Source organism: Liolophura sinensis, chromosome 13 (assembly GCF_032854445.1).
Source record: "Liolophura sinensis isolate JHLJ2023 chromosome 13, CUHK_Ljap_v2, whole genome shotgun sequence".
NCBI classification, from domain to species: Eukaryota; Metazoa; Mollusca; class Polyplacophora; order Chitonida; family Chitonidae; genus Liolophura; species Liolophura sinensis.
Genome location: NC_088307.1, coordinates 16,419,905 through 16,433,716, shown reverse-complemented (window position 1 = coordinate 16,433,716; position 13,812 = coordinate 16,419,905). Strand labels below are relative to the sequence as shown.

Here is a 13,812-nt window from a genome sequence, read left to right as displayed (position 1 = left end):
CATGACACACACCACAAGAAATTCATGCTGTTAAACATGACCTACATTGAGTCTGAGACGCCACTTTCAGGAAGAGTGGTTAGCCATCCTGGAACGTCGGATCGCACTCCTCATCAACACAATGCGAGCACGTTGTCGAAATGTGATACAATCTCGTGGCGGCAACACAGGATATTGATAATTACTGGTCATAGAGTGAAAATGGTCGAATTCTGTGATAAAATTCACTTGCCGTTGAAAAATCTGGTTGACTCCTTTTATGAAATTTTCAAAATCGACCGATTTTCAGTTTGTGCATCCCCATTAGCGCACAACTGCACCTGCACGTTAATCCTTGATATACCACGTCCGCCGGATTACTGGGATAGTGTGTGCAGAATTTCATTGCGATCTGGTACATACCATGGGAGATATCAAACAACGTTTTGGGGGGAACTTACTTTTGTTGCACAGTATAGATGAAGTCAGAGCCGCATCTGAAAGCGATCCCCAATTTAACGTCCTCAAACAAGCCATCTTAACCGGTTGTGCTGAAAAGATCAAAGGTTGCCTGAGAACAATCCGAGACTACAGGACGTTCCAAGATCAGTTATCTTTGGTTGATAATCCCATCATGAAAGGTGAACGGATCGTCATCCCATGTAGCCTCGATCCTCTTCATGTTATATACTTCGGACATATGGGTGTTGACAAATGATTGAGACGGGCTCGTGATACAGTTTTCTGACAGAGGCTTTCGTCAGAATTGATTAATTCGATTCTAAAACTGACCCACACGTTGCGAACCCAGGAACTATCACGCGAGGAAACCGATGAGTCCCGCTCTATCCCAGAACATCTGTGGCAGGTTGTCGGCACAGATCTGTTCATATGGAACGAGAAGGAATACATAGTTGTTGTAGACTACTGCAGCCGCTAGGCCTACTTCAAAGTAGTTTTCTGGCAAAGTCTAAAGCTGTAACAGTTATCGCGAAGATGAAGGCGATATTTGCACGACATGTCATTCCAGCAAAAGTCATTGCCGACAATGGTCCGCAATTTTCATCACAAGATAACGGAAACACTGCCGAACCACTCTGACAATGTCGAGACGCAGTAAGGTGCACACTACTGGCACAACCGCTCTCATCTTCTTATAACAAACGAGGAACCGAAGTCACATGCCCAATAGCGCAGAATATAATGAGCACGACAGTAACTAGTGAGTTTAGATCACTCCTCCACACTCTAATGAGCCTACCGAAACTGTCGCTGGCCAATGTTATACGAAACCCCTTGCATTGTCTCAAAGCCCATACATTAGCAGGTCACTCGTGTTGTAAAAAAAATGTTATTGTATCTATGTGATAAATATCATAATTCTTGCTTGACAGTTCTGACATATTAAGCCTCTGGCTAACTGGAAAAAAAACTCTGTTCGGGATTATACATATCGGGGGAAGGAATTCTCTCCGAAATGGAGAAATGGGTTTCCCTCGTCATGATAAACAGATATAAGAGCGATTGTATAGCTAGTATTATTGTATGCATTGTATTGAGGCTGGTTGTCTACCAAATTACTTTCATCTTGTCTTCTCGTATTAAAGCCCCATATTGCGCCAGAGCATAAAAAGGTAACACCGTCGCATCACACTGTCGTTCCTTCGCTTCATGCGGTTCTTTGTTGTTTTTTTTTTTGTTTGTTTTTTGGGGTTTTTTTTTTTTTTGGTTTTTTGTTGTTGTTTTTTTTTTTTTTTTGCTTCATAAACACACATCTGTCATTTCAACCGGCTGCCATCACTGTAATCCGTCAGGGCGATAAAAGCTTCGATCTGATTAATACCAATCAAATCAGTATAACCAACCAAGGTATTTAAAGGTGTTTTATTGAAAGAACGTTTCATTTGTATGATGGTAGAAATATTTGATGGCTCGATCGGGTTTCATCGCTGAAAAATCAAGCCAGAACTGCCGCTTGACGATCTTTTCCCTGATACCGGAATTTGTCCGCTAAAACAAGAAACCTACAAACTTACGGGTTTCCGGCTTCGTGTAATCAAGTCAAAGCATGCTTGTTTGCCAATTCATACACTAACGTAAAGTCTAATGTGTCAGCTTCCGCGCAAACGTCGTTTGATTGAGGCTGGACTAATTTTCCGTGCTTTATGTCTAGTTATGTAATGTTGGGTCTTCTGTCCCAGGCATTGAAGCCAAGTACCTTGGTATAAATTAGGTACAAATACCGTTCGGACGACCCGGCAACCAATGAGTAAACCAATGAACCGGATGTGTTTAGTCATGCTGTGGGAACATGGTACTGTGGTTCATCCATCCACCATGTTGCTTTGGAACCGTCTGTTTGAAAGGGTGCAACTTTTACGCCTTGTTCTTCCCGAAAAGGTTATGTATACATGCAGGAGAATAGGGTGTAAGGATTCTAAACTGAAAATGAATGAAATCTGAAAATGAAAGTAATCCTCAGAGCATATAGAATATGCACACCACATCAAGACCATACACTAGTTAAACCCTTTCCAATTATATATGGCATTACCTTGTAAGACAATGGCTAGGGAAAAATCATACAGGCTTTTAAACTCAATGACGCAGACTCTGAAACAAATAAAACGGGTTATTACGGGTACATTTCTTTAGCTGTGTAATGTTCTAAAATATGATATTTTCAAAAAGCACAGGTGGGGTTGGGAAGGCTTTTTCCTTATTATTTTATCTGGCACCTCCAAACTTGTATTTATTGTTTACTACTACGGGAGGTAGCATGTCAAATGGTAGGCCTATGTCGACCTCGACTGTGTGCAACCCGTTTCGGTAATTATTCCCTATTATCCATATAGACCGCTTCGGACATGCAATGGACATGGGATGATAAACAATGTACAATAAACGACAAGGATCCAATTTACATTGGGTGAAAGACATTGAAGGATAAATAACAAAAAATGCAATAAACATTTGGCGATAGCTAGACAACGGAAGACACACAGGCAATAGGGTTAGTGACAGGGTGTGATAGACAATGGAGAATAAACAACACGAGGTGACAGACAAAAGGAGAGTAACAAAAACTGCATTCTTTGTCAAACACAGCCGTCTTGCTCTGTAATTCATTGTCTATCACCCAATGTAAATTGCATCCTTGTTGTTTATTGTACATTGTCTTTCATCTCATGCCCATTAATTCTTTGTTGCTCATTCTCTATTGTCTATTGTCCCATGTCCATTACATTCTTTGTTGTTAAATCTCCATTGTCTATCGTCCGAGGCCCAAAACATTCTTTTTTGTTTGTTCTCCATTGTCTATCAACCCAAGTCCATAGCATTCTTTGTTGTTTACTCTCCATTGTCTATATCCCATGTCTATTGCATTTTTATACTACATTGTCTATTGCCCAATGTCCATTGCATTTTTTATTGTTTATTCTCCATTGTCTATCGTAACCCATATCCATTACATTCTTTGTTGTTTATTTTCCATTGTTTTTCGTCCGATGTACATTACATTCTTTATTGTTTATTCTCCATTGTCTATTATCTCGTGTCTATTGCATTCTTTGTTGTTTGATCTCCATTGTCTATAATATCCCATGTCTATTGCATTCTTTGTTGTTTATACTACATTGTTTATCGCCCAATGTCCATTGCATTCTTTATTGTTTATTCTCCATTGTTTATTATATCCCATGTCCATTACATTCTTTATTGTTTATTCTCCATTGTCTATTATATCTCATGTCCATTGCATTCTTTGTTGTTTATTCTCCATGGCCATTTGCGTTCTTTGTTATTCACCTTGTCGTTTATCCTCTCGTTGTCTATCGCTCGTTATTGACCTTGTGTTGTCGTTTATTCTCTCCTTGTTTATCGCACCCTGTCAATTATATTCTTGCCAGCTGTGTATTTTCCATTGTCTAGCTATCAGACCACGTCAGTTATAAATTCTTTACTCTTTATTCCTCATTGCCTATTACCCAATTTCCATTGCATTCTTTGTTCTCACTTTGTCTAAATTGCCACACCCTTCTCAACAATAATCTGTGTCCCTCATTTCTCCAGTCTATCTCACGCCATGTGCATTACATTTTTTGTTTCTTCCTCCAGTGTCTATCCCTTCACAGCTCCATTCTTTGCTTCCAATTGTGTTGTCATCCAATGTACAGTTTCATTCTTTGTAATCTTTATTGTTTCTTCTTCATACTCTGTCACGCTCATCAGCGTGCCAGCGCATCGCAATGAACTCCGATCCTCTCACCAATGCGGTCGCTGTGAGTTCAAGTCTAGCTCATGCAGGCTTCTCCGGCCTCATGTGGGAAGATGGTCGTGGGTTTCACTCGGGCTATATGCCTGGTCTCCTCCCATTATAATTCTGGGTGCCGTCGTGTAAGTGCAAATATTCTGGAGTACGACGTAAACCCCCAATCAAATAAATAAGTAAACATTGAGTACGGCGTAAAACACCAATGAAATAAATAAATCTATCACACTCTTGTCAGTTGCACTCACACTCTTATCAGTTGCATTCGTCATTGGTTATTATCCATGCCATGGTCCATGACCAATAACTCTGTCATCCAATATCCTTTGAAGTTTTTACTCTGCATTGTCCATCACCCAGTGACAATTGCATACTTTGTTGTTTATTCCCAATTGTCTATCACACCCTGTCAATTACATTTTTGCCTGTATATTCACCATTGCCAATCTATATTACTTGTTCCTGATCCGTTGGTTGTATCAGCTATCAGTGTTGGTGCTGGCAAAAAACCGACGAAAATGTGTCCTTTTAGGAGCTAGAATGTTCTATCTAAGGGCCACACAAGATGTTCAGGTTTGGCCAGCGAGGTTCTGCAGGATACCGGATGTTTGATTCCGCCAACTGGTTAACTGGTCCCTCGATTCATAAAGAAATCTATGCTTGTAGTTAAATTGAGGAAGCAAATTGAGTGGCCGTCTCGCTGATGAATGGTGGCTATACTCTCAAAGAGGACCTGAGAATTGGCATCAAGGAACAGATGAAAATAGAAAGTCTGTGAATCGCAGGCTAAAATTTCTGCTAACATTCGCGACAACTGTATTGGCACGTACTCCTGGCAGTTGTGATGTCGAAAACTTTTTCCATTATTGGCGAAAGTGTTACAAAAGACACGTGTCTGCTGAGTGAGGCACCCTTTGATGGAGTCTGACCATCAGCTATAAGTGGTGGATCATTTGGAGTTCAGCTCATCTGCATTTCTGTTCTGAATACTTGATTGGCTGTGATTGAACAGGGCGCTGTCAGGAATTGTATAGATTGGTAGAGGCAATTATTATGAAGTGGAAAGCAAAGACGCACCCAAAGGCAATGATTTATAATTACTGTCTTTGGGTATTCCTTTGCTTTCTCTTCCTATAAAAGCGTTTCCAAAAATCCCTATAAATCTCCTATTTTTTAGTGTAAAATTCCTATACACCATAGATGTTTTTGTCCAAATTGGTTGGCATCCCTTACATGGCTTGTTATTTAAAGGAGCTGATGTTTATATCACACCATTTGTGGAGTAAGACAAATCGCACGGCTTGAGTGCGGCTTTATATCACACAGTTTGTGGAATACGACAAATCGCACGGCTTGAGTGCGGCTTTAGATGACACAGTTTGTGGAATACGACAAATCGCACGGCATGAAAGCGGCCTATATGAAATAGAGTTTACACTATTTTCGTTCTACATGGTCGAACTTGAGTGGACATGGCAAAATGAACCGTATGAACGCAACTTTACCATTATAAGGAAACAGCCACAAGGACTCCCCTTTACCATACAGTGAAGCAAAAAACATTTTACAACTAATGTGGAATGAATTGAAAACTATTAATTTTTCAGTAAGGAATACGGGCATTATATACTGTGGGTGAACCGTAACTGTTTTCCAACTATTACCTAAAATGTCAGTTCGTCAGTTAGCGCCATCCTGAACAGTTTCCTGTCCAAATAAATATTTGTATACTATGAAATGAATCTCATTCGATTCATAACATACATGGTACGCAATTGTGAACTACAAAGCTTTGCTCTACGAAATGATTATACTCTCCACATTAACGAATGTGGTGATAGGCTTTTGAGGAAGGCGTAAATACAAGTATCACGTGAAAAAGCCCCAAGCCCTTATTCCAATTTATAGTAAAATTTTATCACATTCCATCAAAAATCTTGTCTATTTCCATAATATTAAATAATTCTTGAACTAAATGGCCACCAATGACCACTGGACACCTATCAGTCAAATTAATTTTAGTTCACAATGTTGCAAATGACCGCTACAATAGGTATGGGTCATCTGCGTTTTATAACACAGGAAGTACATTTCTTTTCACTGAATTACAATGAAGGCACATCACAAAGGCATTTTCATCTTGACTTTAATATTTATTCAGTCAACTCCTCATTTTTATTTTCATGGTTTATCTCCACTAACATGCCCTTTATGATGAAATGAATATTAATATATTTACACAATTTTCTAAATATTTTTTCAAATTAAACAGGCTAGATCAGAGGCTTTTTGCTCCCCCCCCCCAAAAAATTTCAGTACTGGGTATTAAATCCAATTTTCTATATTTACCAACAACAGCTCAAATTATTACCTTTCATTGAATACCAGATTCGAACCTGTATTATATTTAGTGTTAAAACGATTCTTAGGTTTTAAAAAGAGTTATAGTGTAAATTTTCGGAACTTTAATCCCGATTTTGAGAGGTAAAACATTCCTAGACAAGGCTGGTATATATATTTTTTGAACCGTATTTACATGGGCTATTCTAAAATAGCAGAAATTTTATTGAATATGCACTGATCTCTCCCCCCCCCCCCAAAAAAACACACAAATCTCCGGTATAACCTCTTTAATGAATGAATGTTCATTTGACAAAATAACACTTAAATAATTACATATTCCAAAAATTCTGAACCAAAATTTGAACAGGTGTAAGGCAGCACTTTAAGCAAAACTTAGCAATGAACCATTCTACATATACATAAAACTCCTCACCCATACAGTTAATGAACATGCCCAAAGCTCCGACGCTGCAAATATGATGAACTCCCTCAACATGTTACCAGCATAACAACACTGAAAGTTTAATACAGCACACTCTGGGACAATTTTGTCCAAGGCTGTCAAATCTCCATGTTGCAAAGCCTTTTTCATACATCATCCTTGCGCAAGTCTTCACATCCATGAGGCATCACCATGACGACAGGTAATTCACTTTTCAAGAGTTATCCAGTTTTCAGATCATTGTTCTCTATTTCAAACACAGCCATTGGATGCATCTTTTTCTCGCAGTCGCCTGAATTCCCTCAACCTGAAATCATTCGATGTGTTATGTATTTGAGGCATATAGGTGAAGATGCAATCAAAAGCTTGTAAAAAAAAATGTTCTCATTTGCAAATTTGTCAGTTACTTTAATGTGTAACCCCAAATTATTATATTAGATGGGACACCTCAAGGGCTAAACACAACACTTGGAATTTAGTGCTAAAACTCATGGAAGTTTTCAAGATGGCCAAACACAAGCTGATTTCATGACAGACAGGACCTTCAACTATGCAAACATCATCCGACTGTAAAGCTTTCATCACAGACAGAACCTTCAACTATGCAAACATCATCCGACTGTAAAGCTTTCATGACAGACAGAACCTTCAACTATGCAAACATCATCCGACTGTAAAGCTTTCATGACAGCCAGGGCCTTCAACTATGCAAACATCATCCCACTGTAAAGCTTTCATGACAGCCAGGGCCTTCAAACACGCAAACATCATCCCACTGTAAAGCTTTCAGCCAGGACCTTCAACTATGCAATCATCATCCGATTGTAAAGCTTTCATGACAGCCAGGGCCTTCAACTATGCAAACATCATCCCACTGTAAAGCTTTCATGACAGCCAGGGCCTTCAACTATGCAAACATCATCCCACTGTAAAGCTTTCATGACAGCCAGGGCCTTCAACTATGCAAACATCATCCAACTGTAAAGCTCTCATGACAGCAAGGGCCTTCAACTATGCAAACATCATCCCACTGTAAAGCTTTCATGACAGCCAGGACCTTCAACTATGCAAACATCATCCGACGGTAAAGCTTTCAACCAGGACCTTCAACTATGCAAACATCATTCGACTGTAAAGCTTTCATGACAGCCAGGACAGCCAGCTGAGATAAATATTTGTCTATGATGCATACCATAGTGCAGCTTATTTACTTTTGAAAAATCTACATGTAAAGATTTTCATCATGTGCCATATCACAAACTTTCTTTTTTTATGTAACCAATATTCTCTGCCTCACCTGAGAGCATTAACCCTGATGAAGCCAGCCGCGTCCCTGGGGTCATAATCTCCCTGTACATTCATACTACAAGCAGGAAAAGACAAAATCCATCATAAAAATATGAAACACCAACAATCTGGCAGTTCAAATTGTTCTTGGTGACCTAATTATACTTTGGTGATGGCTAGATTTTTTCTGTTGACATTAAGTACAACTGATATTCATGTAAAATAAGGTGACCATTATTTTTGCATACTGGGGATGTTCACAGTGACTTGATATTATTGATCATTAAGACAGCTTTCTTTTCACAACAGTTGAGTACAAGTGCACATTCCTTACCATTACCATAGTGGACACCTCCCTTATAGACAAACCAAACACCTCACGGTCTTACCTGACCAGCTCCTCGTTGTACAGAGACAGTGGTGACTCTCTGCCCAGTATGTGGACACTTCCCTTATAGACAAACCAAACACCTCATGGTCTTACCTGAGCAGCTCCTCGTTGTACAGAGACAGTGGTGACTCTCTGCCCAGTATGTGGACACTTCCCTTGTAGACAAACCAAACACCTCATTGTCTTACCTGACCAGCTCCTCGCTGTACAGAGACAGAGGTGACTCTCTAACCAGTATGTGGACACCTCCCTTATAGACAAACCAAACACCTCATGGTCTTACCTGACCAGCTCCTCGTTGTACTGAGACAATGTGACTCTCTGCTCAGTATGTGGACACTTCCCTCATAGAGAAACCAAACACCTCATGGTCTTATCTGACCAGCTCCTCGTTGTACAGAGACAGTGGTGGCTCTCTGCCCAGTATGTGGACACCTCCCTTATAGACAAACCATACACCTCATGGTCTTACCTAACCAGCTCCTCGTTGTACAGAGACAGTGGTGACTCTCTGCTCAGTATGTGGACACTTCCCTTATAGACAAACCAAACACCTCATGGTCTTACCTGACCAGCTCCTCGTTGTACAGAGACAGTGGTGACTCTCTGCCCAGTATGTGGACACCTCCCTTGTAGACAAACAGCTGAACGCTTCCCTCGACACACTCTTGGCTTTTGCTAATACAGAAGCGAAGGAACTCACACTCTGGGCTAAACCAGAAACCTGAAATGGTTAATTAGTGAGACAGGTAGGAATCAGTCTTTACACATGAGAATATGTGTTGTATACGTCAGAAGAATGTCAGTGGGAATAAAGATTCAGACAGCTAGACCAAATGTGACTAGGTTTAACCAGTATGAATATTCAGATTATACAAATTTTTTGTGAGTCAAAGCAATGGCTCAATCAATGTTAAAGATCTGAGTCAAAGCAATGGCTCAATTAATGTTAAAGATCTGAGTCAAAGCAATGGCTCAATCAACGTTAAAGATCTGAGCCAAAGCAATGGCTCAATCAATGTTAAAGATCTTAGCCAAAGCAATGGCTCAATTAACATTAAAGATCTTAGCCAAAGCAATGGCTCAATCAATGTTAAAGATCTGAGTCAAAGCAATGGCTCAATCAATGTTAAAGATCTTAGCCAAAGCAATGGCTCAATCAATGTTAAAGATCTGAGCCAAAGCAATGGCTCAATCAACATTAAAGATCTGAGCCAAAGCAATGGCTCAATCAATGTTAAAGATCTGAGTCAAAGCAATGGCTCAATTAACGTTAAAGATCTGAGCCAAAGCAATGGCTCAATCAATGTTAAAGATCTGAGTCAAAGCAATGGCTCAATTAACGTTAAAGATCTGAGCCAAAGCAATTGCTCAATCAACATTAAAAATCTGAGCCAAAGCAATGGCTCAATCAATGTTAAAGATCTGAGTCAAAGCAATGGCTCAATTAACGTTAAAGATCTTAGCCAAAGCAATGGCTCAATCAATGTGAAAGCTGTTAGTCAAAGCAAAGGCTCACTCAGGAGCAAAAATTCCATCCTAGAGTTAAGGCTCTATCGAGAAACAAAAGGTCTAACCAGAACAAAGGTCATGCAGAGGAAAGGTTGTTGCAAGAGCAAAATATTTAACCATAGCACAGGGTGAAAGCTAGACAACAATCAGCTCAATCAACACAAAGGTTTGAACAAAGTTTCATCCCAAGCATGTAGGTATTTTAACTAGAGTGAAGGTTCGATCAAGAGAAGAGACTCTGCCACAGCAATTAGGTTTATAAAGCCTGACCAAAGGCTAAGTCAGAGCCAACTGAGGTTCAACTGCAAAAGTAAACTGCAAAAAGTACCATATGAAGGCTTAACCCTTCACAAAAAAAGAACAATGTTTACGATTATCATCTCCACAATGTAATATTTACCAATATCATCTCCACAATGTAATATTTACCAATATCATCTCCACAATGTAATATTTACGATTTTCATCTCCACAATGTAATATTTACCAATATCATCTCCACAATGTAATATTTACGATTATCATCTCCACAATGTAATATTTACCAATATCATCTCCACAATGTAATATTTACCAATATCATCTCCACAATGTAATATTTACAAATATCATCTCCACAATGTAATATTTACCAATATCATCTCCACAATGTAATATTTACCAATATCATCTCCACAATGTAATATTTACAAATATCATCTCCACAATGTAATATTTACCAATATCATCTCCACAATGTAATATTTACAAATATCATCTCCACAATGTAATATTTACCAATATCATCTCCACAATGTAATATTTACCAATATCATCTCCACAATGTAATATTTACGATTATCATCTCCACAATGTAATATTTACCGCCAAGGATCGAGGCACCTCAATGAAGAAAATTAAGACACATATTCTGACCATATACCTCGATAAACCTGTTCTGCAAACTTTACATCCATATCCCGCTTTAGTCGTCGAACTTCCTGCAATTGTACAAACAAAATAAAAATTTAAATACCTTTTCTTCAATTAATTTATTTCACACGTACTTAAACACCCTAATTTGAATTTTTTTTAAATTCTAAAATGGCAGTCAGGTTTACAGGTGGGGACAGAGGAAATATGCCACCATCTTCTTACTGGCTGTCCTGACAAACATTATGACCTTTTCATAAAGAAAGACTATCGAAGATAAACTGAACAAGAGAGAAGTAAATAGACAGGGATGAGACAGACACTGGGATGAAAAGGAGGAAACTATACACCACAATTTTGTCATTTATAACATTTCTGAATTAAATTCTGAACATTTTTCAGATTATTTTTTGTATAAATAAGAGGAGTTCCTCCCAAAAGAGGACAAATCTCATGCCTGAATAGAATACATCACTGCTTTGGATGTCTGAATGGTCACTATATTCTATGGCTTACAGCTACAGTAGAATACTTCTGTGAAAAATATATAACCATCAGCAGTTACCTACCCTGTCCATTGTGAAAAACATCTAACCATCAGCAGTTACTTACACTGTCCATTGTGAAAAATATATTACCATCAGCAGTTACCTACCCTGTCCATTGTGAAAAACATCTAACCATCAGCAGTTACTTACACTGTCCATTGTGAAAAATATATAACCATCAGCAGTTACCTACCCTGTCCATTGTGAAAAATATATAACCATCAGCAGTTACCTACCCTGTCCATTGTGAAAAACATCTCACCATCAGCAGTTACCTACCCTGTCCATTGTGAAAAATATTAATCATCAAGTTACCTACCCTGTCCATTGTGAAAAATATATCCCCATCAGCAGTTACCTACCCTGTCTATTGTGAAAAATATATAACCATCAGCAGTTACCTACCCTGTCCATTGTGAAAAATATATAACCATCAGCAGTTACCTACCCTGTCCATTGTGAAAAATATATAACCATCAGCAGTTACCTACCCTGTCCATTGTGAAAAACATCTCACCATCAGCAGTTACCTACCCTGTCCATTGTGAAAAATATATAACCATCAGCAGTTACCTACCCTGTCCATTGTGAAAAATATATAACCATCAGCAGTTACCTACCCTATCCATTGTGAAAAATATATAACCATCAGCAGTTACCTACCCTGTCCATTGTGAATGTCTCAATGTCCATATGAGCAGCTAGGAGAATAGCGCCCCCTGGTGTTTCGTATAAACCTAAAGCAGAGTTAATATACATGTGCATGTAGAGTACTTGTTAAATAATATAGAGTCAGCGGATAATGCAGCAATTATGACTAGAAATAAGTTGAACTAATAATTTTGCATAAAACAAATATGTGTAAATATACTATTGTATATACCACATATGTTAGTTGAAACACTAGAACATGGGCCATGGCACAGTTTATAATTACCTGAGTGTGGGTTGTATGCAAAGGTTATACAGATCTACATTTTATAAATTAAAGGCATGGAAATCACGTTTGTGTTTCATCATGAATATACATGAACTTTAGCTGAATCCCCAGGCTGAAAAAATGTGTACCGATATTCCTACTCACCTCTTGATTTCATGCCTATGAACCGGTTTTCAACTATATCAATACGCCCAACACCATGCTTGCTCCTAAAAAATCCAATATACATTAAGCACATACTGTAATTTAGCACGCTAATTCCAGATTTTAACTCACAGTTTTCCCTGCATACGTTTAATGATTCTATTATTACAGAGTTTCCACCATAAAATAAATTTTGAGTTGGTCTGAGGCTAAGAGTTGGTGGTAGAGGGGTGGGAAGAGTTCGAGAGGGTGGTGTTTCCCCCTTTCGGTTTGGAGTCTTTTGATAAGGCGTGATTCATGATGTCCGTAGTAAAATTCCCGTGTTGTATCACAGCTTTCGGACAAGCAAGTCTGCAGAATGAGAATATGTGCCAAAACTTTCACGTCGTGGGCAAAAGTCAGGTAAATGAGGGGCAATTCCATGATATCTTGCTTTGACATTTTACACACTGAGTGATAGTTTTCCCGCGCTATGCACAGGCACTCGTGACTGACCTTTCTGACTGGTCAAGGCACATCATCTCACACATCAAACGTTAGTTTCTTGCCACTTTTAAAAGAATTTTCCCAAAGTTATCGATGTACGGAGAGGTGAGACCATCCTTAACAAACCCATACACATTATATATGAAAGAATTATTGTCTAAAGTGTTTATCATATCAATGTAAAATGAACCCCATGTATCCATCTAGCTTCCTCACCCGACTACATTGAGATACTCAAACAGTTCAAGCGCTCCTTCTTTCACTGTGCCGTCATCCAGATTCCTCACTTTAACCGGAACCCCTTGAAAAAAAAAAAAAACAATTTATAGGAAGTATTTTTCCAACCTTTCCACAAGTCTGTTCTTTTTAAGTTTATGATGACTTTTTCCTATTTTAATCTAATGTGTGTTTCTTGTCATTATTGAAATTTATTTGTTTTTCTAATGAACAAATACCCCTATCCCAACGTTTCATCGTGATGACTGAAAAGACAATCATCATGGCCATTAGGATTTTATATCTACGAGTAACTATGTTAATTCTTTGACATGATTC

General features: G+C 38.7%; 1 protein-coding gene across 1 annotated transcript in view; it reads right to left on the bottom strand.

Moving 5' to 3' along the window:
* Nucleotides 1-6,402: 6,402 nt before the first annotated feature.
* Nucleotides 6,403-13,812, bottom strand: part of LOC135480211 (argininosuccinate synthase-like) — a 33,400-nt gene continuing 25,990 nt past the window's right edge. The window contains exons 9-15 of the mRNA XM_064759984.1: nucleotides 13,474-13,558; nucleotides 12,772-12,836; nucleotides 12,351-12,424; nucleotides 11,150-11,207; nucleotides 9,283-9,439; nucleotides 8,335-8,400; nucleotides 6,403-7,344 (exon numbers count right to left, since the gene is read on the bottom strand). Of these exons, the coding sequence (XP_064616054.1) occupies nucleotides 7,290-7,344; nucleotides 8,335-8,400; nucleotides 9,283-9,439; nucleotides 11,150-11,207; nucleotides 12,351-12,424; nucleotides 12,772-12,836; nucleotides 13,474-13,558 (560 nt within the window). The 3' untranslated portion in view covers nucleotides 6,403-7,289. The remainder of the gene's footprint in view (nucleotides 7,345-8,334; nucleotides 8,401-9,282; nucleotides 9,440-11,149; nucleotides 11,208-12,350; nucleotides 12,425-12,771; nucleotides 12,837-13,473; nucleotides 13,559-13,812) is intronic.